This window comes from Drosophila montana, unplaced genomic scaffold (assembly GCF_035044405.1).
Source record: "Drosophila montana isolate Dmon_TW-CO22-7 unplaced genomic scaffold, ASM3504440v1 contig_3661_1, whole genome shotgun sequence".
Lineage (NCBI taxonomy): Eukaryota > Metazoa > Arthropoda > Insecta > Diptera > Drosophilidae > Drosophila > Drosophila montana.
In genome coordinates, this window is record NW_026998547.1 from 271,496 (window position 1) to 297,426 (window position 25,931).

The 25,931-nt window shown below is 42.7% G+C and overlaps 2 protein-coding genes across 6 annotated transcripts; one reads left to right on the forward strand and one right to left on the reverse strand.

The window, feature by feature from the left end:
• Positions 1–49: 49 nt before the first annotated feature.
• On the forward strand, positions 50–25,931 carry enc (encore). Of its 5 annotated transcripts, none has more exons than XM_064692907.1 (12): positions 50–330; positions 12,216–12,589; positions 15,428–16,331; positions 16,412–16,568; positions 16,718–16,871; positions 16,929–17,291; positions 17,350–17,582; positions 17,788–18,108; positions 20,126–21,023; positions 21,084–23,420; positions 23,762–23,864; positions 24,358–25,931. In XM_064692907.1, exons 2-12 carry the CDS (start codon positions 12,239–12,241, stop codon positions 24,417–24,419), a joined length of 5,883 nt encoding a protein of 1,960 aa, XP_064548977.1. In that variant the 5' UTR covers positions 50–330; positions 12,216–12,238; the 3' UTR covers positions 24,420–25,931. The 5 variants fall into 5 exon arrangements, with proteins under 5 accessions (XP_064548977.1, XP_064548979.1, XP_064548980.1 ...); XM_064692909.1 differs by having other exon boundaries at positions 51–330; positions 16,427–16,568; XM_064692908.1 differs by lacking the exon at positions 50–330 and adding an exon at positions 11,359–11,513.
• LOC135435720 (uncharacterized) lies at positions 381–1,126 on the reverse strand. The gene has a single exon (XM_064692913.1). The coding sequence runs from the start codon at positions 1,047–1,049 to the stop codon at positions 453–455; it is 597 nt and encodes a 198-aa protein (XP_064548983.1). The 5' UTR covers positions 1,050–1,126; the 3' UTR covers positions 381–452.

Sequence of the window (25,931 nt, forward strand, 5' to 3'; positions counted from 1 at the left end):
CTATCGTTTGCATTGCAGCTCTACCCCAGCTGTTTCCATATAATCGGTCAGAATTTTGCAACACTTGCACAGCAAGCGTAAAAGAAAAAATTTCTTTGTGCAATTTACAAAACATTTCGTGTGCACCGTGCAAACGAAATTAAAAAAATTAAAAGCCGTGTGTGAAAAGCAGCATCAGGCTGCAACAATATACCAATCAAACGCCAATCAAATACAAACAACAATAAACACAATCGCAGCAGCCAGAAGAGTCCCAGCCATAAATCAACACAATGCCAGTGTGCAAATTGCCTGCTGTAGCATCTCAAATGGGCAGCAGAACTGAAAATGGTGAGTATCGAACGGTATTAGTGCATAAACAAATACAAACACAGATGCAATTGTACAATTGCAGGCTTTTGTTTGCCGTACTATGCATATATATTTAATTATCAATTTGATACATTTCGTTGTTATTGCTGCTCATTTGCGGCGTTTTTAAGTGCCGGCTTGCTTTTGTTGTAGTCGGCCGCATAGCTCGTTTCCATTCTTAGCGATTTCTCCCAGCGCATATCGGCCCTGAGCCGGCAAAATTTGCCAGTTTTGCTGCGATTACCATAGCTGAGCATCAAGTCTCGATCTTCTATCTTGCTCGGCACACTGCCGCTCTGCTCCACAGCCGCCGTTGCATTCGCCTGCTGCTTAGGCAAAATCTCGTACATGATCGTGTAGGTTGTTGTGAAATTGGTGCTCATATCTTTGGTCAGGGGGAAACGCACTTGCGACTCCCTGTTCCGTTGGTGGTTGTGCACCGATTCGTTGCGTGCGCCCAGAAACTGTCGCGTCATATCGTCCGCCTCCTCGAACACAGAGGACGGCAAATAGCTATCCTTGATTTCGGTTATGTGGTGCTCGCACGCATCTACGCGCTTCAGTCCTGGCAATATGCAATCGTTCTTCTCGTCGCAGCCCAGGCGCAGCTCCTGCCAATTGGACAGCAGCACCTCCTTGCCAAAGTTCTTGCTAATCCGCTCGTTAATGTACGAGCCGCGCGGCAGCGTACTAAACATTTTCAAATATCAAATGGACTCGGCACTAAAAACCCCAATTCGCGTATAACTAGGACTTGCAAATTTAAGAAAAAAAAAAGAAAAAAAACGGATACAAAATTATAAAAATAAAATGTAAGGAATATTACATTTCGGAATTTTAACACATAACTAACAATTTTTGGCTAAAGTTCAAAGTTTTAAAATGCCATCACAATTTTGGATAAATTTAAATGTATTCCTGTTAAGCCTAAAAAGATTCTTTCCCGACTTTTTCTATAAAGTTGGAAGGCATATTTGCTACAGCATTCAGGTTGCAAATTATTAAATAAAATCCTAATTGCAGCATCTGCTTAATAAACAGAAATACTTAAAGGGTGGCAACGCCATGCTGAACGGCTCTTTTGTGAACAAACATGCTCAAAGTGTTGCAAAACGTAGAAATTATTATTTTTTACTTATAACTTTATTCTTTTCTCCGTTGACTTCCTTTTCCGCAGTGGCGTTGCCAGAGTTTTTTTTCGTAGCAGTTAAGTTGGCTGCGCCTTGACTATGCTTTATTTAGTTGATGCTGAAAGTCGAGTTAACCAATTTCTTGTGACTCATGACTGCGCTTCTCCATTGTACTATATTAAAGTAATTTATATGTTTGCCAAGACCTGCTGCAATTCTCGCCAAATCAGCGGAATATATTGTCGTGCCCATGTCCAGATCTTTGGTTATATAGTTCTCTTTTGAGGTTTTTGTCTTGATTCTTTTATTGGACGAACGCTGAAAGTTGTTGTAGTTTTAGAAATATATTTGTTTGGGTTGAAAATAGATACGGAATGGATCTCAGTGCGTTTTTGTACGCCATTGTTGGCGTTTTTCGAGTGGGTTTTTATTGAAAATCTATTTTGTGAAATAAAAACGAACAAACGACCAGGCCTGGCGGCGGGGCCGTCAGTTCGCATTCATTGCGTCGTGATCATTTCGTTGGTGTTGTTTTTTCTTCTTCTTACACCCTTCTTATACCCATTGGGAATAGGTGAAAATGAGGGGTGTAATCCGTTTTTGAAGTTTTTCGGCTGTTCCAAGGTACATATGTGTACTCTTGATCTGAAGGTTGAGCTGAGTCAATCTTAGAGACTTTAAGAGTGTACTTTCTTTCTTTCTATTTGATATACATAGGTGTTGTTTCTCGTATATTATTCGGAGAACAAAATACTTTTAATTTTTGTAAAGCTTTTCTCCTATAATCGATAAATATCGATTTTATTGCCTGGGTTTTTTTAACAATGTTACTAAAAAGAAAAGAGCTAGACTTTAAATTTGATATCTTGTGCATATATATGTATATGTTCTCGTAGATCATATCAGGAATATTACTAGTCATTTTTCGATAACTCTAGTTAGCCTAGGTTCATTCGGTATATCTCCTAGCTACATTTTTGTTATGTCGGCTGGAGTATAGCCTAGGAAGGATCAAAAATATATCATATAACATCATAATCATCATATCAAACAGAAATGAATGAAAATATAGCTTTATTTTTGGTATGTACATAAGTGTGAATACAATCTGACATACTTTAAAAAGGAATGAACCATAAATAGAAAAGTTATATCGGAACGAAATACTCTCTTAGTGTAACACAGAGTGAAGAGAGAGGGAGAGAGGGAGATAAAGCTACAGGGTAACTGCTAGTCGTGCAGCTTTAACTCGAGCATTCTTCCTTGTATTTGTTGCACTCTTTTTGTTGTTGTTGTTGAAATAACCCGGGCAAAGCAACGGCATTACTTTTGGCTAGCCCAATGCCTAGCTATGCTAAATACACACACATATGTATATACATATATATACATATATGCACCTATATCTTGTGGTATATACAAAGCCGATATTTACGCTGAATATAACTGAAACAGACAGCACGCGTTGCATGCCGCAGTCTGTTGCAGTTGCAAATGTTGTTGTTGTTCAGATGATGCTATAAACGAAATGTCGTCGTCATTCCAATTGTTATGGTTCATTCTCTAGTTGTTGTTGTTGTTGTTCTTTTAATTGTTGTTGTTTTAGTTGTTCTTGTTGTCGTAGTCAGTTGTTGTTGCGCTCGGATTCGCTTCGTTCGTTCGTTTTTCTGTTTACAAAATACACAATTTTTACTTGAACACAACATTGTTTTATTTTCTTCTCTTTCTTCTGTTGCGCGCCCAGAAATGTTGAGAATTTGTGTAAATTAATTTATGAGTTTTTTCACGCCACTTTATTTATTTGTTACACTTTTCTACAGCATGTACTTTATACTTATATTTAAATATATATTTATATACTTGTATCTTTGCGTATAATTTAATGAATCTGTGATAAGATCTTTGATTTGGCGCAAGTCTCAAGGCAGAATTTACACACACACACACACACACACGTCTGCGTATTCCATTTAGACAGGCCCCCAGGCAGGGCAGGCAGCTGCCTCTTTGCATAATTCATAACTCCCGCAGGTGCTGCCGGTAGCAGCAGCCGAAGGGTGTGGAAGGGAGGGTAGGCGGAGGTGGGTCACACAACAAAGCAGCAATCAAATGCGCCCTCGTGTGCCCCCTCGTGTATGCAACAAGATTTTGTATACCTTAGGTTTGAGAAATACTCGTGAGGGGCCTCTTGGGCTGGCTTAGCTACTTTGCCAGTGTTGCAAAATGTGTGAATAGAGTGTGCTGAAAATTGAAATAATTGAGCAAAAAGTTGAAAAGTAAGTGTTTAGACTTATAATTGGTTTGACTATAATTGGTTTTTAGTTGATTAAATTAGGTTAGTTGATATATTCTACATTACAATAAGTAAAATTATGATTTCAAAAAGGTTCACTTAGATGCACCTAGACGTTTCTCAACACTTAAAGTTTTAAATGGTTTGACTCTTCCCAGCACCTTTTGCTTTTTCATGCTTAGTTCACTTAATTCACAAAAACTAACTTAATCCATATCAAGTTAACCTCGCCTTAAGCCTTTATAATATGCCAGGCTTGTGCAATCGTTTGCAGGACATCTTTCTGAGTCATCTTAACGGCCAGGCTCGATTCATATACTTGCCTCTGATGTGCTTAGCTGGCGTTTTATGCTCTTTGAGAGCCTGACAGGACACCAGCACGCGCAGCCACCCGCATATTTCAACTTGTGTCAGCTAAAAAACAAGGCAGCATGATTGCAAGCCTGGCCTCTGCCAGGATGAAGAAAGCCACGCGCTCGCCTCACACATATATAAGCTGCATAATCTAGCTGGTTTAGTGGGCGGCAAGGGGCGGTCCAGGGGGGGCTGTTGTGGAGGCTTGTCCTTTCAGGCTGAACACGCGCGTCGCTTAAAGTGAATGTCGTGTCGCTTGTCTGTTGTGTCTCTTGTCTGGGTCAAGCGGTAAAGTGAAAGCAACAACAAAAACAACAAGCAGCAGCAGCAAGTGCTATTTGGTTGTTGTCCTTGTTTTCACTGCCGCCTTGTTGACACCTTTCACGGCCGACGAATTAATTAAAGTGCCCCCGAGGTGTTTGTCGTAAAACATTTAGCATTTTAATTGCGTCATAAAGGCAGCAAAAGCATAGAGAGCATTTCGTGTCCTTTGGCATTTGACGCCTAATTAGATGAGATTAGTTTGGTTAGAATGGAGGTGCGTCCATTCAAGGATTAATTGAAGTCAAGACTCTTAATTGGAACGCCTTCTTAAGGCAGTGTCACCCACAGGAGCGCAGCGTCGGAAGTGTTAAACGCAGCATCCTTGCTTTTATACACGCCTGGCACTTGGCCTCGAAACGCATTGGCGCTTTAAGCTCACACGTGCGACAGGCACTTGTCAGCTCACTCACTCACGCTAACTCGCTGACAGCAGCTCTCGCACGCTCTCTCACTCGCTCTCTCTCGCTCTGTCTATGTTGACCCAAATAAGATGTCGTAATTGCAGCAAGGCGCGACACTCACGACATTTACACACACACATACATAGACAGTCGCTACGACGTGCAATTACGCTTACGTTACGTTTACATCAACCGAGAGCCGAGCAACAATCGTCAAAAGTTGCCATCTTTACTTACGCGCTCTCTCTCTCAATTACACTCTCGCTCTTCTAATGAGCGCGCGCTCCATGTAAACAATAGCAGCAGACGTATCAAAGCTGATGGCTTTAAACTTTTAGCGGCGGCGTTTCGTTTCATTGCCATTGTTCCGCTGCCAGGCTGTGCATTAATTATTTACTGCGACGCATAAGCCTACCCCCCACCAGCAGCCTTCTAATGCTGCGTAGTACTTGTTTATATTTAATGATGCGCGCGTGTGTGTGTGTGCATGTCATAAAGCTAATCGCTGCGAATTCGCATGAATTGGTTTTCAATTTGCATTTGTTTGCTGCAAGCGTGGCTTATTGTGCTGCACGTTCTGTTGCATACTTTGAGGCTGCAGTCGCGCGCTCTCTCTCTTCCTCTCTGCTGTTTCTGAATCTAGGACACAGCGTGTTCATTGCAAATCCTTTAACTACTCAATTGTGGCACATATTGAGGTTTTGCCTATAGTCACGGCAACTGACAATGAAATCCTCTCACACACATGCATACACACACACACACTCACGAGAACAGTTAACTGCGATTTTGTAATGCCCTGTCACAGCCCTTCTCCTGCTCCTCCTCCTCCGCTCACTTCGTCCTTTATTCCGCCCATTAACCAACGGTTCTGTTTTACAGTTATATATTCGTAAAAGCTTTTTTATTACCCACTTTGCACGGCCGATGAAATTCCATCAATTCATCTAAAAACTTGCGCATTTCTCTTTATGCAGTAAATGTAATTTGAGATCCATAATTGACAGCGATGCATTGAAATGTGTATTTTCCCGTTTTTAATTGAATTGCAACAACTTTTTGCAACTAGAATTTTTGATTTTATATTTTTTGCACTGATATATTGCGATAGTTTTTAATTGAATTTATGCGCCTGATTGAATTTTGAATGCAGTGCCGTTTTTTGAGCTCTAACGTTAAAGCCCAATATCCGATTTTTAAAAGTTTTTATTCTGTTCCGAGGCAGATTTATGGAAAAACAGGCACAGGGATTGTTCTACTAATGTTAGGCAGGCGCTCCTTTGCCCGAATGTGAAAAATTTTTATTAAAAATGGACTTGAAGATTGTAATGTTTTTTAAACATATATTTCCCTCTATCAATAACGGATGTACATATGTATACAGATACATATGAATGTCAAATTTAAAAAATATATGTATATTTCCCTCTTCCTTTTTTGACATATTTTTTAAAAGGACATCCCCATAGCTGAAAACAAACTGAAACAAAAGTTTACCTTAGGAAGTTTTCACTATATACTTTAGGGAAATAAGTTTATGTGCATAGAAAACTTATTATAAAAAAGTATGTAAAACAAAAGAAACTTTTCAAAGTTTATATTTATATTGTTGCACTCATGAATAGAAACAAAGAACAAAAGGATCTAATTATAGTATGTTCTTACAAAACAAATAAAGTAATATTCTTAAGAAATAAATATATGTGCATAGTACAGTTTTTTAATTTATTTTAAAGAAAACTTAATTCTTTTTTTTTTATTATTATTTTAAAAAGTTTATATGATTGCCCTTTGCTAATATGACCTTATTTAGTAGGCATGGAGTTGATAAGTTGTTTAAGAGTTGAAGGGTCTATTTGATCCTTCAGTAATGCTTCTTTTAGTTCATGATCAAACTGCCGCCCACTCTTGTAAACTTTGTTGGAAAGTATGCCCCATCGGTCTTGTATTGGGCTAAGATCCGGGCTGATATATGTTCCCATTTGTTCTTGTTGGTATAAAGCAAATCCTATGCATTTAATATAAATAATTTCGGTATGTAAATGCTCTCAGAGATTATGTATAGTAGATTTACTATACATATATTTATATATACCGTACCATATATACTAAATGACATATATGTGTATTCTTAATTTATATTTATGTATATATACTAAAACCTCAGCTTTCTAATATACTGCACACACTATATAACTATAAATTCAAAATAGCTTAATTGGCCTTTAAAATTAATGCTTGGCTTAATCATTTTTGATTTGGCATTAGATTCATAATTACCATTCAATCTGAGCTGGTATTGAGCATTAAATAGTTTTGTGCTAGGAAATCGTAAAGTTTTTGATTGCAGGCAACAAACTTTTGCGATAAACATTCCTGTTTGGCACGCAAACACATACACATACAATACATACATACATACAATATGCGTGCATACATAGAGGCTACTCCAAGGTCTTGTCATGGCCTGCTTGGAAGCCAAAACGATGTGTAGATAGGCAAAGATGATGCCCAGCAACAACAACAACTGCAGAAATTCACGCACCAGGAAGGACAACGATGAGAAATGCCACCCCAAAAGTAAATCGTGCGCATTTTGGCTCTGGGGCATAATACAGTAAAGGAAGCAAAAGAGACAAGGAGTGGTAGAACGAGCGAGAGAGAGATAGAGAGAGAGAGAGGAGTAAAGGTAATGACTCTAAGCGGGTCGCGGGAGCCACATGCTTTAACCTGTTTTCCGCAAAGCTTTTACGCACTCGGACTCGGTCGCTAGCTAAATAGAGAGAGAGATAGAGAGAGGGAGCGAGCGTTCTTACACTTACCTTGCCACCCTTTTTGCTTTGCAAAGCACAAATAGAGCAGAAGAGAGCGAACGAAAGAGAGCGAGAGCATGTGTGTGTATATGTGTGTGTGTGCCCCAGCCTGAGCTATGCTATGCTTTTCTGACGGCCTTTTAGCGTGCGGTGGCCCAGTATCCATTCGGTCGTGTTCCCATAATGTCTGCCAGCGGAGCGCAGTGCTCGTCGCCGTCGTCCTATTCGTCGCAGCCGTCGTCAACGTTGTCATTGTCATCAGCAGCAGCAGAAGCAGAATCAGCAGCAGCAGAGGAGCAGAAGCAGCAGCAGCTTAAAAATACATTTTCACAATGAAGCAAACGGGCGAAGGCAAGAGAAAATGAATTAGTTTGCGCTGTTGATGCTAAAAACAAATACGAAAATATCAAGCATACAAAAATACAATAAATACAGTTCGGAAAATCGTGTGGAGACACACACAATCGTGAAAATGGCACGCGCGTAGAAATAAATAAAGCAGCAGCAAAACGAACGGAGGAGACACTAAAAAAAAATGTGTTTGTGTGTGAAATAAGAACGCAGCGTATATCGTATATACACATACACATACATATACACTCTGCTATGTATGTATTATATATGTATGCAGGAAAAGGAAGCCCAAAGGCAGCCCGGCGCAGCGTATAAATATAAAGTGCACAAGAAAAAAAATTAGTGAAAAGCATGAGCAACAGCGAAAAAAAATATACATTGTGTTTTCTGCGCTGCCTTTATTTTTCTTGTGATTTTTGTCGCGTGAAAAATGCCAGCGGAATTTTCATTTGAGTTTTAAGGTTTTTTTCTTTGCCTTTTTTTTCGCATTGCCTTTTTGGTGTATTATACATACACAGCGACACACGTTTTTCACACAACAAACACACACATACGCGCGCACACACGCGTTCGTTTCGTTTCGACTCTCGTTTCGTTTTTCGGTTTCGCGTCGCGTTCGTGTCGTTCCGGTACGTTCGTGTGCTCGCCCCACAGCCGAGCGAGCAGAGCGCTTGGGGCGCTCTTCTTCAGCCGTGTGCAGTTGTTTGTTTGTTGTTCTTGTAATCTGTTAACATAGGAAGCCCTGTAAAAGTTTAGGCGCACACACAGCCCTGGCAAATGGCGCAGTTTCTTTTTATTTATTATTTTTGCCATCGAAATATGTGTAGCATAAACAAACAGTAGCTACTTATAAAATGCTGCTAGCATCTCGTTCATACAATGCAACGCGGCAAACTTCCATTTATTAATGTGCACGCACTGACAACTGTCTCTCTCTATCTCTCTCTCTGTTCTCCCCCCTTTGATTGCTCCCCACGCAAGCGCAGGCGTTTTAAAGCTCGTTGCGCTCTTTACAACACTAAAACTCCGACAGCCGCAACACAATTTTGAGTACAGCGTGGCCTGTGCCAAAGCTTTTGAGACGGCGACAGCTGCTGTAAACAGTTGCGGGGCGAGACTCGGGCACAGGGTATGGGAATAACTGTGAACAGGGTAACATTGAGCACATGCATTCGCATTCCGGGCAAGGTATTATTTCTTCTTCTTGCTGTCAATGCAATGCTCCAAATTGTTGTTGTATTCTTTCGTTTTGTTTCTTTTCATTTTTCTTGGTCGTGTGGCACACGTCGTATGCGTGTTTCTTATTACGGGCGACTACGTCATCCGTCTATCACCTGTATTCGCGTCTTATTCTTGCCCTCTCTCCTTTGCGCCTCTGTTTCTCCAAATCATGCTGGCATTTCGCGGGTATTTCCCAAGCACACAATTGCGAAAATAAAAATGGCATGACTTGTATTTGGGCGGATGGGCGGCAGGCAGGCAGCCTGGGGTTGGGCTTACGAATACTGAATGGGTATCCATTTTGTGCCTTTAACTTGTTCATATTTCGCTTTTGCGTTCATTTTTCGCTTTTAAGTGCCTATGCAATTCGCTTGTTTGTTTGCTTATCGTCTCAAAATTGGATTTTCTTCTAAAGGCCTGAGTAAACAATTCGATTTATTTTTGTGGGCGTTCGGTAATTATTTCTTTATATGATCATAAAAGGGCATTGAATTGCGGTGTAATCCCTTAAGATGTGGATAGATAAGTTGATATGTACAGACATGTACATGTACATATGTATAATATAATATTCAAAGCAGAAATTGAATGAATCACAAGTTCAAAGACTACAAATACAATGTCACGAGAAGAATTACATATATAGTTTTTATTTACAGTATTTATTGTACATTTACACATTTGAACAAATTATTGCAATTGAAATACGATTTTTTGATGTTCTAGTAATTTCTAGCTTAATTTTTGGGTTTTTTGCAAAAAGTTTTCTCGCAAAGTTATCTATTCCCTTGCAAAAAAAAACATATCTTGGTCATCTTGGGCTATTTAAGCTTCCATTTATCGTTCAACAACCCCTGCGCAGACCTTCAAAAAAATTTGCTACCTAAACTATGCCAAGAAAAATAAGAAAACTTGTAGCAATCAAAAAATTAGCATAATTATGTTGAAAAGTGAACAACGAACCCGCAAAGAAGGAAGCACACAACAATAACAAAAACAACTGGTCAAAGACTTCACAGAGAGAAAGAGTGAGAGAGGGGCAAAGAGAGAAAGAGAGAGAGGGAGAGGGAGAGAGAGAGTCGGATGTGTGCAAAAAGCATCCCTTCGCCGAACTATGCGGCGCTTTTAGTTCGTATCCTGGGGCAGGCTCAGGCACACGCATTTCAATTACATAGCTCTCCACGTTTTGAATATCAAAATAAATCGTAAACAAGGTCACATTCCGTGTGCGTGTGTGCGTGTGTATTTTAATGCCACACAGATAGACACAGAGACAAGTTTTGTCTCGTGTGCTCTCTGGAAAGTCTTGAATCGCTCAACTTATTCAAACGCGCTTCTTTCAACTTGCAGCAAAATGTGTGCCACAAACAGCAAATCAAAGAAATTCTCAGTTAACCTGAACTCCATAGACAACAGAAAGTGAAGAAAAAAGAGAAAAACAAAAACGGAAAAATAAAAACAAGAACATAAGAATCCAAACTAAATGAAAAGCTTTAACTAAATAATATTTTTAAAGTATACAACTATACATATACTAAGTAATAGTTATTAAAAACAGAAAAAACTTAGCTTAGGGGACACATATTAATAATAATCATAAGTGAGAAACTTCGCAAGTGCAGAGACCAAAATATTTAAATAAAAAACCTAAAGGCAGTTTGTGATTCTCGGTGATATGGTGTAAATGTGATAAACAATGTTATAAAAAGTTTTAATGTTAATAAAAAAACAACAATAACTACAACAACAAATTCTCAGCAAATTGTGTTTTTCGATTCTACGTCTTTTCGTTTTGCAACTTTTTTAAAGAAACCAAAAATTAAAAACCTAAAAACAAACAAACTAAATAATCAACAACAATAATAACTATACTTATACTATATACACACACATATATATCTAAACTAAACTAAGCCTTGTCTCTATAAGCGAGTTTAAAATATAAATTAAAAACTAATTTAAGTCGCACAAAAACAAAAAACATATAAAAACCTAAAAACTGTGGCTCAAGAAGGCGTCGAGATTTTTTTACTATTCTATCAACTGCACTGCCGGCATATTTTTGACAAAATATGATTTTACTCTAAAATAAAAACTTTAAAGAAAGCCCAAATCCAGAATAAATACGTACAAAAATATAAAAAACAAAAAAACAAACTCTAATCGTACGCAAAGATTCTTATGAAACCAAACAAAAAGACATCAAAACTACAGCCAATAAAAAGAAGTTGGAGCGTTCAACAAAATGCAATAGTTTTTCTCACACGCAAAGGTAAAACTAGGAAAAACTTTGAGAAAATCTTTAGACCATTTTTTTTGATGATATATAATTTTTAAGTTAGATTTCATTCGAATACTTATACTATTCGATTATATCTCCAATTGAGTTTCTTTTTTGAAAGCATTAAATCTCCATAGCTTGCTTTTTATTTTCGATCTGGATATAGTCGATCTGTCGATCTGTTTGTGTGGAAACAAGACTTTTTTGTGCAAGGATCCATTATTTTGTTGGTTCCTATCATCATATTGATCAAAATATCGTGCATAAATTGACTTCCTTTTATAAACAACTTGTATGTTTATATATATATGTATCTTAACTTTCATAACCTTTCATTACATCGGAAAACTATGTTAATATAAAAATATATGTCGCTCATTCGAAAGGTTTTAAAGCTTGCAGCCCAAAAAAAAAAAATAATAATAATAAAACTATATTGACAAAGTTTTACAATGTGTGTTAGAAGATATTTCATTATTTGTTTTAATCACATATAGCTGCCATTAAAAAAGGTTTTATTTTTGTTTGGGGAAGTCTTTATTTTCTTCGGTAGTCGTCAACAGAATTATACATGAAAATCAAATATTTGCCAGCTTATCCGAAGATTGTGAAATTCCAGATCTATTCGATTTTAAGATATAATATATATAAAATTGATATAATGCATTTGTGTTTCGTGTCTTTTCTTTGCAGTACATTTTACATAAACTGTGATTATGAGTTCCACAAAATCTCAAGTAGCCCTTGCTACAAATATTCCAACCAACTTAGCCTCCGCCTCAGCCACCTCCACTGCGGCCACCGCCGTTGTTGTTGTCGCCGCCGTTGCCAGCAACAATTCAACGACGTCACCAGCAACTGCAGCAGCAGCAGCAGCAGCGACTACAACTGCAACAGCAGCCGTGACGTCATCGACAGCAGCCGCAAGTGCAGCGACAACAACAGCAACAACAATAGCAACAGCAGCCAGCAACAACAACAACAACAACAACTGCAACAACAACAGCAACGAGGAGCAATCGAACGCCTCCAATTTGGGGCGTCAAAACAGTTTTGGCAATAAACGCGTAAGTTTAACTACTCAAAAACATCAAGAATCTAGTTGCATTATATGCATCTACCCAGCATATATATATATATAGCTCAGTTTGAGCTGAGCGTGTGTGCTCATTCTCTGTGAGATTCTCTCGCTCTCTCACGACTCTCTGCACATGCAGCCATGAACTGGAACTGGCCCGTGCGACAAAAAATATACACGCCCAAAAAACTGCATAAACTGGGTCAGGTCAGGTTGATTGGGCAGGGGTATATAGGGTTTTTGGGTCTGGCTGGTATCTAGGGATACGTATATTGGAAATGCAATTGCTGGAAATTCCCAAACGCGACGTATTTCATAGAATTGCAATTGAAAATATACTTTTGATTGCTGCCCAGACGACGGACTCAGCGCTTTCCATCGGCGGAGTTCAAGGTTTGCGTGTGGCAATCAGCAGTTGCAGTGGGTGGCAAGTGTTTGTTATTTTGTGTGGCATGTGGCATGTGGCATAGTTCAATTTTAATTGTTTCTAACAAGTGCTCCCCAATTTTAACCACAAACAAAAACAATGCCAAAGAATTTGTAAAGCAGCAGCAGAGGCAGCTGCGACTCTGCCCCAAGGTCGATTTATTGATTTTTCCCGCGAACTGATGACGTTCGCGGAAGTTGGCCAACACGAAGCTGTTGCCTGCATTTTTGGGCAGTTAAAAAAACAGAAATCAAAACAAACGAACTGCCAAAACAAATTTGTGAACTTGCGGCTAAACTTTTTGACAGATACTGTCAGGTGTTTTAACTGTAAGTTAAATAGGTATTCAAATGTTTGACAGAATAAAATGAATAGAATACAGAAGATAGAATATAATATTGAATATATTATATAGAATAAAGAATATATAAAATATAGAAACAAGGCACATTGACAAATATCACAGTTGGTATCCCTGGCGAAATACACAGAGAATATGGACTCTAATTTGCATGCTTTGCGTCCTTTTCGTTGCTTGACGCTTGCAATTCTCAACAAGTTCAAACCTTGAAAAGGGCACAAGGCGTTTGCAAGCATAGAAAAGTCTGCTGATGATAGAACCGAAAGGGTTTTGGTAAAGCTTTTTATATATTATGCGAGATTCATTGTTGGTTATTTTGAAATAATTGATGTGTTTATAAAACAATTTCAGGGGTCGGTCGTAAATAAGAACTTCTAGAAGAAATTAAAAACGATTCTCAAGGAGACATTACTGTAGATAACATTTTCTTAACTAAGCCTCAAGTCTCAACAATAATCGAGTACTCACTGTACTTACTACAAGATTGATGACATAAGGCTGACAGAAAATGTAGCAACAATAGAGCATATATTTAGAAATTAAAAACTTGCACTACATAGTATAGTGTATTGTTTTATAATTAAATTTTCTTTCTTATTATGAGTGCCAGTTGTAAACAAGAGAAAATTTGCACATGCTCAAAAACTATAAACATTCAAAACTATATAGGAAACCTATTTAATATTTAGTTCAAAAATATATATTTAGTGTATATTTATTTTGATTTAGTCAGTGCTAATTTAGTGTAGACAGCTCACAGAGTAGAATATTTGCACGAGCTGACCCAAAGTGTGTGTGCTCAAGGTTTGGCTTTGACTTTGACATTTGCGGTTGGCTTTATTGCTTTTATTTTTCTGCCACGTCACACGAGGGTCACTTCTCAAGTAGCAGCTGTCTCATAAGCGCACCAAAATCGACTGATTAATGATGTTCAATAAGTTCGACTTTCGAGTGACGCGTGTGCATATAAAAATCAATGGATAGCAGCAAATAACGCTATGGAAAACCCAACCACAACACGCCAGACTAACTGATGAACTAACTGGCTGACTAACTGATTGGCCGATTGACCGACATTAAAGCCGACTGACTGAGTGACTGACTGACTAACTGATATCGTGGCGTTGTCCTTCGTCGTGTGTTTAAATGTCAAAAGGCAGCCAGGCTATGAAGCGATTTATGTGGCTGGCACGGCAACATTCACAGGCACAATTTCAGATAGGGGTGTGATTGCTAGAACGTGCACGACATTCAAATGCCCTGTAGCACATTTTATCAGTGTTTATGTGCATATTATGAGCTAATTTGTAGCGCAAATGCACTTCTTTCACTGCTAAGTCGGTTGAATTTCGAATAACTACACGCGCAATGGTGGAAAATGTGTGGAAATCTGTTGCATGCAACCGGATGGTTGGTAAAAAGAATAACAATTCACTAAAGACTACTTTAATTGTTTTTGCCAAATCCACCTACGCGCACGGAATAAGTGTGAATAAGGCCACGCTCAAAGGTGTGGAAATTTATTTCATCGAACTCTTTTATGCAGCTGCTTAGCTTGAAGTCCATTTGGAAACTAAGTTAAATCATAACAGTTTATTAAGGACTACATTCACTGCTTTTGCCAAATCCACCTACGCGTACGGAATAAGGATTAGAAACTATGATTTTTTAAAGGGCTTTTTAGCTTTGCAATTATTTATATTAAAGGTACAGGGCATAGCCGAAATATTTCATGTATTAATTGGTTTTTCCACGAACCTGCTACCTTTGATATCCTGTGCGCGTGTGTGTGGTGCGTGAATGTGTGCGGATCGTTAACGTCGCCTGGGCGGGCATTTGTTTAACATTTTAATGAGCCAACAATTGCATCACGGTCAACATCATCGCAAGCAAAGGCTATGGCAACGGCAACGGCTACGGCTATGGCTATTGGTTGCCCTGCTGGCTGCCTTTCGCTCTGTCAACTTTGGCATTAAATTAGTGGCAGCTAATTCGAAACTAATTGCTTTCACTCTGCTTACTCTACTTACTTGGAATAGGGCAACATGAAGGGCAAACATCTTACACGCAGTCATGCCATGCGCGAGTCCACATCGCCGCCACGCACGCCAACGCCGCGCGGCGTTGCCGAGCAACATCAGCAACACCCCAGCGATGCCCACGAGCACAACAACAACAATGCCATACTAAACAACAACAACAACAATAGCAATACAAATACCAATAGCAAAGCACAATCAACTGGACGCGGCAACTCGCCGTTGATGGAAACGCCCGCTGTGATTGTCACTAGTCAGCAGCAGCAGCAGCAGCAGCAGCAGCAGCAACAGCAGCAGCCGTTGAATGTGCCGCTGCGCGACGAGGCTGAGTTTCCCAAGTTGTCGCCGCCCAAGAAATCCGGAGCTGGCCATCATAATCGCACCAATAGCAATGGCAGCGCTGGCATTGAATACAACAACAACAATAACAACAACAAAAAGTATGTGGTAGACATGAAAGCCAACGGACTGGACAAGCATCACAACAACAACAGCAACAGCAGCAACAACAGCCACAGCAGCAACACCAACAACAACAACTCATCCGCGCTGCTCTACAATTCGGGCATGAATTATAAGGCCGCCGAGCGTCATGAGCGCCACGAGCGTCACGAGATGTCCAGCCAGAATAGCAATCTCAGCAATAGCAATCACGAGGAGGAGCTGTATCATTATGAGCGCGGCTCGGGCGGCGGCGGTGGCAAGAAGCATCGCGCCAATACCAACTCGAAGGGCTCCAAGCCGCGCTTGAAGAACCTCAGCTCGTCGGGCAGCATTGATGGCGGCAACAGCATGAATTGTGGCGGCGGAGGCGGCGGCGGCGGCGGGGGCAATGGTCAAACGTTGGGCGGCAACAACAATTCCAACAATTCGAGCAACAACACTTCGGGCTTCATATCGCGCGGTAAATACTAGCATCCTTGACTCCTGCCAGGACAAGGATGCTCTCTAATATTTGGTCATAGCTCAATTCATTGATTCTAGTCTTTCATCAATCAGAGAACTCGAGTGAACAGTACACGGACTTCGGCGGCACAGATCTATTGACATTCTTTCGCGATACGCTCAATAAGAATCCAAAGGATAGAAATATTCTGTTGAAAATTGAAAAGGATTTGATGGACTTCGTACAGGAAAAGGGGTGAGTGCTTATTAATTTTAGTAAGTGTTCAGAGTATTCCATCATAAAGAGTGGAAAATAGGCGGAACCCTGTGGTGGTACCCTGCTTTTATTCAATAGATTGTAGCACATGAATAGTATAACACCTTGTTTTCTCACCTCTCCGTTAGTCGTGGCTGTGAGTTTCGCTTTCCGTCGACCTCGTCGTATAATCGCATGCTGATACATCGTACGGCTGCCTTCTTTGGCATGGATCACAATGTGGACTCGGAGACGCAGCAGTGCGTCATTGTGGCCGTCACCAAGGGCACACGCATACCAGAGGTGAGTTATTCAAAGCACATATATAAATTATATACTAACTGTCTGAACTGCTCACAGATTCGCTTCAAGTCGCTGGTGCGTCCCGATCTTCGCGAAGATGCGCGCAAGTCAATTCTGAAGCGGGATACGCACAGCTTCGATGAGGTGCGTCAGTCGCCGTATCTGTGTCCGGAGCGACTCATGCTCGACCGCAAGGCCAAGAGCTTCGAAGAGCGCGAGGAGGATTACGATCGTGCGCGCAGTCGCATCTTCAATCGTACCGCACAGCAGGACGGATACGCATGCGACGAGGACATTTATGGTGGTGGCAACGGTGGTTGGCACAATGCAGTCGAGCAGCAGCAGCAGCAGCAACAACAGCAGCAGCAGCAGCCGCCCAGGCCCAAGCGCCCCAATGGCAAAATGCTGCAGATGCAGAATGTGAGTTGCCTTTTCCGTACTTCCGATCTTCCTTTTCTAATTGTTTGCCCCTCGACAGTCTACGGAATCGCGCGATGGCGGCGGCATGAGATCTGGCGGCGCTGTACCCAAGTCCCATAATTTTGGCAACTATGGTGGACCGCCCAGTGCTGGGGGACCCGGTGGCGGCGGCGGTTCGTTGCCGCGCGGCGACTCAACCAATTCGAATAAGAGCGGACGCGGCGGATTTGCCAAGCAGGACTCGACCGGCAGCACCAGCACGCCCTGGCGCCTGTCGCCCTCGAGCAGCGGGTGAGTAGAGTTCAGACTATTTTGATTCTTGGACCCAACATGCCATACCCAATTCGCTCGCTCTCTCTTTCTCTCTAACTTAACCAAATACGAAATTTTGAAACTGTTGTTAAAATTGCGAAAAACATTTTTGTATGCCACCCAAAACAACCAACAACAACAACAAACCGACAACAACAACAACAACATTTACCAAAAAAACCAGCTACAAGACACGCACGCAATCCGTGCGCTCCGATTCCGTAACGCCCTCGCCCACGGGCTATGGCAGCGACAGGCAGACGCCGGAGTTCAGCCAACCGCCGGCGCAGGGTATCTCCTCCAATCGGGGCATGGCCTCGTACCTGCAGCATGCAGGCGCAGCGACAACAACACCAATTGCAACAACAACTACAACGTCCAGCGCACCAGAATCGGCGGCAACAGCATCGGGACTCGTCTGGGCCGTTACAGACATTTCGAGTGTGCCAATTGGCAGCGTCCTCATTGATCCGCAAACCCTCCAACCAATTCTCAATGCAGACGGGTAATTTACAAAAAACAAAAACACACCAAAAATCCAGCAACAACAAAAATTCTAAAAATCAATCAATCGCCACCAAATTTACGAGAACTTTAATTATGTTATACTCAACAAATAATTCTTTTTTTTATAAACGCAATGCTTTATTTTGGTTCCGCCAATTTTCTTATAATTCTTACTAAAATTTATTATATAATGTGTCTAATCGATTTTTTTATCATTCGAAACTTGCAAATTATTTGAATTTTTAAAATCATTTAAAAACATTAAAGAAAACCATATTCGAAGATGTTTGTATACAGATTATATACACCTAATTTATGCTTTTGTCGGTCAGTCTGTTTGTTTTCTCGAGAACTATTGGATTATTTTGTTATATTCGGGAGAGCCCGACTAGGGGATACCCTGAACCCACTTCTACCAACAACAAATGCAAATCAGCTTAGTCTTGTAAATTATATAGCTAAAGGGATATACAAGTATTTATAAAAATAAATTTTAAAAGAAAGAAATTTTAGCTCCCTTTGCCGGTGTCGAACTCGCAACCACCTTCAACTGACCGCAATACTTGCCATCGCCTCACATCTTACAGCTATACCCAGAACTAGAATTATATGAAAAAAAGCTGAAGTAAATATCAAAATTTATTTATCTGTATATAATATACTGAAGCTACATGTCAAATTTGGTGACTAGCTCTTAAGCCCTCTAAATTTGCTAACAAAAAAATTAAAAAAAGAATTTTGATATCGATTTTAATCGATTGCTTGGCAATTGGCAAGTTATCGATTACCAAGAGAACCTACCTTCATAAACAATTTCAAGTTTTAGCACTTTGACGGACGGATATGGATAGATTGACTTGACTATTGATGCTGATAAAGAATATATGTATACACTTTGGGGGTAGAGGATGCTTTTTTCTGCCTGAAATTATTTTTAATTAATTTATATCTACTTTTGACTATTCAAGTTCAATTTAAACAGGGATTAGATATATATTTTTTGTTTTGTTTAAGACCATAGAACACAATTGATTTCAAATATTCCATTTACCATAGCTACATTCGCTTACGCGGTTAGGGTATACGTACTTCGGCATGCCGATGTTAGCTTTTCTTTATTGTTTTCAATTGATATGCCTTTTCATAATATCGAATTTAATCCAAGCAAACGCGTTCAAATTATTATTTTTTTTTTTTTTTCGCATAAATATTTATTATATATTTATATACATACATTATGAATGGCATTTCGATGTGCTACTTTCGACTTGTTGATGTTGTTTTTGTAAATTATCTGCCTTAAAATTAAATCAAACCAAATCAAATTAAATCGAATCAAATCAAACATCGCTCGCTCACTCTCTCAAATGTTTATGATTAGGAATTTGTGTATGAGTGCTGAGTCCACGCTAGCAGCTCTCTCAGCTCAGCCGCCACTTACGCTCTTTCGCTCTCACGTGCTCACGTTCTCACCAGTACATCGCCCACACGCTCTCACATGCGCGCACACACACGCAGCTCTGTTGCTCTCGCTCTCAGCTCTCATATTCTGTTCACCAGCTTTGTTCAGATCGCCTGCGCTGCCGTTGTCTCTTGTCAAATTACCAGTTAACTGTTAACTGCCAGTTAAATGTGCCGACTGTCAGTGTTGTCGTCTAATTGTTGTTCGTTCTAATTGCATTTGCATCTTTCTCTTTCTCTCTCTCTTTCTCTCTTGCATCAAAAACGCATTTGTTGTTGTTGTTTTTACATAACTTTAAGTAACCAATATATATATATGCATATATAAGATAAAAGTCTGTCGCTGCCGTCGCCTTCACTGCGCGCTCTTTCGTAAAACTTTCTGGCAATCCTGACAACAACTGTACTCTCCTTTATTTACTTTACCTCACACACTCACATTCGAATACCGCGCCACAATTTTGCATGCACGAGCGAGTATCCAAAATCACAACCAAACCCGAGAGTTGCTTAAAATGGAATCAATTACATTTTTATATTCTGCCTGCTTGCAGCTCCATTTACCACTACGACCCGTCCAATTTGCCGCCAAATCAGGCGCTGCAGCATGGTGGCAACAATGGCGGCAACTATCAGACGAGCGGCAACTATGCGCCCAACTATCGCAAGTCCTCGCCACATCAACCGCTGCCGCCGTCGCCAATGCAGCACCAGCAGCAGCAACAGCAGATCTACAACAATGAGCTGTCCTGCAGCTCCACGGAGAGCTATGCCGAGGAGGCGCAGTCGCCGGGCATGGACTGCTCCGACAGCTACGAGAGCTACCAGAACGAGCAACAGCCGCAGCAGCAGCAGCAGCAACAGCAGCAGCTGCTCTGCGATTCGAACAGCGGCAAGGGCGACGAATGTGATAGTCTGTCCAGTGCCACGGCCTGTCTGAGCATTACGACGTCGACCTCCACCAAGAACTATGATCGTATCGAGGTGCAAAAGTACAAGAATCAGGCAACAAGTCCCAACATACCCGGCTGCTGCGACAAGGAGCTGGAGGCAGCCGCACAGCTGCAACAGCAACAACAACAGCAACAGCAGCAGCAGCAGCAGCAGCAACAACAACAGTTGCTGGAGCCAGAGACGGAAACATTGGTGGCCACAGCCAGTGTTGTGTCGGCGCCAACGGAGCTGCCCGCCAGCCAAACGCCGCTGCCGCCAGCAGCGTCCACGTCAGCTCCATTGAATTGTGATGCGCAATCGCTGTCGCCTAGCAGCACGCCCTACAGCCAGTGCGAGGTGGTGAAGCCGGCCAGCCAGAGCCAAGCTCAGTTAGTTGCCGAGGAGCCGAAGACGACCACCTGGGCATATACGCAAAGCTACCAGGCACCGGATGGTTCCACCGTTTTTCATACCACAACCACGCCCAATGGCGCGGCGCCCTACACATATCAGCAGGGGGTGAGTAGGGCAAGTCCTTCTGGTAAATTTGAGAAAAGAACTAATCCATTTCGCTTACAGCCCGATGGCAGCATCTATGCTGTGCCCCAGGGCATGGTCTATACAGCGTATCCACAGCCCACTGTTAGCGGCGCCGCCTCACAGCCGCTCTTCCAGCTGACGAGCAACAGCCAGCCAGCACAGGCGCTATTCGCCTCACAGGAGGCAGCTGGCGAGCTGCCTGGCACCTACATGATACCTGTCTACGAACCGGCGCAGCAGCAGCGCGATGGCTTGATACCCGCCCAGGCCATATACCAGACGCCGGCTGGACCAGCTACGGCTGTGATGCCGATGGCCACCGCCACCTATCCGGCAGCACAATTTGCTGCCGCTGCTCCTAATGGTGCGCCCATTTATCAGGCGCCGCTGATATACTCCAGCGATCCGTCTGCCGCTCAGCTGCAGCAGCTGCAACAGCTGCCGATGGCCACCTATCCGATTGGCTATCCGTATCATTACTATCAGCCCATACCCTACTATGTGCAGCAGCAGGCGGTTGCCGCAGCGCCCATGGTAGCCACTGCAGCGGCTGGCCAGCCGCCCACTGGGCAAACGTCGGTCCAGGCTCAGGCCCAGGCGCAGGCACAGGCACAGGCACAGGCTGCCGCTCAGCTGAATCTCGCAACTGCCACAGCGGCTGGTCCGCCAACGGTAGCTGGCGGCCAGCAATCCGGCAATGGACACAGCTCCGGCAACAGCGGTGCTGGCGGCGGCGGCGGCTATATGGGCGGTGCACGGGTCAAGCGTACGCCCGGCGGCGGCTCCATACATTACAATCCCAGCTATCCGCCAACGGCGGCTGGACATGCCAATGCACAGCCACACCATCCGGGCGCCGGCACTGCCCATCATCAGCTCATCAGCACGCCCGGCGCCAGCACAACGACAACATATCATGCGGTGCCCACGCTGACATTGGCGCATGGCGGCGCGGGGGCCAATTCCGATCTCAATGCGGCCGCCGCTGCTGCTGCAGCCGCTGCCGGTGCTCACGTTTATGCGGTGCCCGCCCAGCATGCTACGGCATTGATACCAACCAATATATTCCCGTATGCAACGGGCCAGGCGGGTGCACAGCAGGCGGGACCGCATAATGCGTTGCTCCAGCAGCAGCAGCAGCAACAGCAGCAGCCACCGCAGCCGCCGCTGTCGCAGCACACGGCACCACATCATGCTCTGATCACAGCCGCACCCTTCTATACGGCAGCCAGCGGTTCCATGGATGTGGCTGCATCACAGTCGGCGCCCAGCACGCCAGCAGCGCCCGGACGTCAGGCGCCGCTGTTCAGCACACCGCCAGCGCCCAATGCTGGCGGCAGCGCCAACAGCAGCAGCGCCGGCGGCATCTCTGGCGGAGCTGGCGGTGCCGGCTATCACAGCAACAGCTCCACTCCGCACTTCTATCACAGCCAGAGCAGCAACGACGGCGGCTATGCCACGCCCTACGAGAAGCGCAACAATGCCAGCAGCCTGGGTTCCAGTGCTCCCACCGGTCGCAAGCCGTACCATCCGGGTGGCTACAATCCGCGTCACTCGGTGCCGCTGGGCGGCATGCCATCGGGCGCCAAGACGCCGCTGCTCAACTCCAACAACGAGCCGACGCCGCGCGCCTCGCCCAGCAGCATCAGCCTGGGCGGACCGTCGACTTCGTCGAGCTATCATCATGCCGCGCACCGCGGACCGCCACATGCGCTGGGCAAGCGCGACAATAAGCCCACACAGATGCCATTAATCAGCGGACCGCCGCCCAGCTATGCCACGTCGAGCAGTCCAGCTGGCGGCGGCGGCGGCGGTGGGTACGAGGCCAAGCCTCCGATGCGTCTGAATGCGGGCGCCGCCAGTTTCCGCAGCCAGAAGTCGATCAATGTGGACTTTCGACGCAGCGTCTCGCAGCGCAACTCGCCCAGCGCGAACGGAGCTGGCAACAGCAGCCACGAGAGCAGCAACAACTCGCCCAACAGTATTGCAGGCGGCGGTGCAGGCAGCCACAACAACAGTGCCGCCAACACGCCCAATGCACCGCCACCGCCCACCGGCAGCCTGGGCACACAGTACATTGTGGTGGATCATTCGACGGGTGCCGCTATGAACGCCTCGCCGCCATCCATTTATCTGAGTGGTGGCGGCGGCAATGCTGGCGGCAGCGGTGCCGGACCGCGTACATCGCACATTCCAGCCCAGCTGCATCACAGCGCCGGCGCAGCAGCAGCAGCGGCGGCGGCAGCAGCCGCAGCTGGCCAACAGGCCACAGCGGTGCTCAGCGGCGTTGGCGTTGCAGCGGCTGCACTCGGCGGCTACAATCCCAATGGCGCGTCCGGTGTCTACATCAAGTACGGCCAGACGTACTTTGCGCACGTGAGTACAGTCTGAAATAAGAGCCCTGCATCAAACTCGACTACTCAATCAAACTAAGAGACTCAAACTTTCGACTGTGGGCAACATGTTCGAGCTAACACGCACAATCAAACAAAACGTAGCTCGAACATAAACGAATTAATCGAGTTGCGAGCGTGCTTGATTAGCTTTGAGCATCGATGGCACCGAATGTTCCCACGACTCCGTTGCCTACAACTGAAACAGCTCGAGTCGAAAGAGTATGGAGTATACGAATGGTGATTTTGTTGATTCGATGCAGGGCTTTATGTGAAATGCTGCTGGAAATGTGTGTTTATTAACTTTACTTTCTCTTTCTTCAGCCCTCGGTGGCCTTGCCCAACAGTCGACGTTCGCCCTCGAGCGATATCCGACCGCAGATGGCACAGGTTGCTGGCATGTATCCCGCCACAATGATGATACAAGGTGAGAGAAGAAACCCGATCGGAAAAAGATATTGAAAATTGGCATGTTTGAAGTCTGATGAGCAAACTATCATCAGGAAAATATTACACTGTTGTCCGACTCATTTTTTGTGTAAGAGTTAGTGGACAAAAGTGAGGTTTCTAGGACATTTCACCGACAAGTGTGGAAAATTGGTGAAAAATTGTTGTTAGCAACTTTACACCAAACCGTTTTTACCAAAAGACAGCCTCGATCTCTGATAGGTTTGCAAGCTTTTGCGTTGCCAGATTTGCAATAAATGGAAATAAGTGAAAAAAAAAAATGTGGTAACTCTCATCACTCTCAAATTATATCTTACAAAAAGGACAGTACAAAAATGGATTCACATAGTTAGAAGATCAGCAACTGTACCGTAACAGGCCAATTTTTATTCAATATTAAAACTCTAATTATTATATGTACTCTTATAGAACCCTGTGAAGTCATCTAATCAATTTTCTCGTATCCCTTACAGCACCTCCACGTCATCCAAGTCGTCATCCGAATCCGAACTACAAAGGTTCGCGTCCGCGGTAAATCTGCCGCCCATTGAACAACTGGCGGACGCGCGCACATAAAAATACATAAAAAACAAAACAAAAAAAAAACAAACGAAAAAAAGAACTACATAAACATAACGGCATACCTAAGATAAATATAAATAGCAACCTAATCTAGTGGAACATAATGTAGTTGACAAAAACAAAAGAAAGCAAGAAGAAGAAGAAGAAGAAGAGGAAACAGAAAAGTGAAAGAGTGAAGAATGAAGGAAGTAGAAAGTAGTTGATGTAACAGAGGGTGAGTACAGAGCATAGGAGCAAAAGGCCGCGGCGAGTTGAATAGTAGCAGCAGAGCAGACTATGGTAGTAGGAGTGAAGGGGGGGGCGGGGGTTGCTGTTTAGCAGCTAACGGGACTGCAAGCTGAACAGGCGCGTTAATGCAACAAAGTGTAAAACGATTGTTAAAATCTTCCGCAAACAACTTAGAAAAAAACAACAAAAAAATCAGCCGGTAAAAAGCAAAACTTAGCGAACTAGCTCTAGTTAAGAAATTGTGTAGCTACAACAAAAACAAACAGTAAAAAAAAACAACAAGAACAACTACAACAAGAAAAAATGCTGTATATTTTGTGCCATTAAAAGATAGTCTTTAAAAATATATATATACATATTAAAAAAAGAAAGAAAATCGAGTACCGAAGAAGCAATAATTGAACACAACGACGGCCCCACGGACGGCGAACTGGAACGGAACAACCAACCCGGACTGCGCTCCTGACGGACAAAAATTGAACTAAACTAAGCTAGAGAATAAACCGTTATATGTTGCTTTAGTTCTGGCAAATGCAGCATAGCCAGTTGCCCGCTACGCTTAAAGACTGACAGTCATGTCCGATCGTACAGGCAAACCTCACACGTACAGTAGCTTCCGTTTGAAAGTCCCCCAAAAGCTGTTATCGTAAAATATCATAATAATATGTATTATAATTGAAATATTTGTCATTTTGCTTTGGTGTGTTTAATTGAATGCGTTTTAATTATGTTAGAAATCTCAACCAAAAGTAAAGCAAAACTCCAACAGAAATGACCGACAGCACAGACACCCTACACTTGGCTCGAAACGAGACTGCTGCCACTATTTTACTGTGGGCGTGGCTTGTACTATATACATACCTATTTTGTATGGCAAAATTTGTAATTTGTAATGCTCTTCGAGTTAATCTCACAAGATAAAAATTAAGAACAAAAGCTCTCGAAAAAAACAACATCAATTCTGTTTCAAAATCAATATAATTTTGTTATTGAGTCAAATTAAATAAATATATATATATATGCATATATATATTTGCCTATTACCAATTATATGATGATAATTTTTGTGAAATCTTTTAAATTTGAATTTCCTTATTATGTTTAGAATTGAATTCTTTATGTTTTCTTTATAATTTCTGTTCCTTACGGCAAAGAAGCTGCAAACACACACACACGTTTAATTTTCGTTATTAATCATAAGAGGAGTAATATTGAAATATAAAAATATAAATATAAA

Bases quoted from the DNA above. Each gene is read 5' to 3' on its own strand.
- LOC135435720 (XM_064692913.1), bottom strand. From the start codon at position 1,049: ATGTTTAGTACGCTGCCGCGCGGCTCGTACATTAACGAGCGGATTAGC.
- enc (XM_064692907.1), top strand. From the start codon at position 12,239: ATGAGTTCCACAAAATCTCAAGTAGCCCTTGCTACAAATATTCCAACC. The intron at 16,332-16,411 runs GTAAATACTAGC...CATTGATTCTAG, and splicing joins TTCGGGCTTCATATCGCGCG to TCTTTCATCAATCAGAGAAC. The intron at 17,583-17,787 runs GTGAGTAGAGTT...CAAAAAAACCAG, and splicing joins CTGTCGCCCTCGAGCAGCGG to CTACAAGACACGCACGCAAT.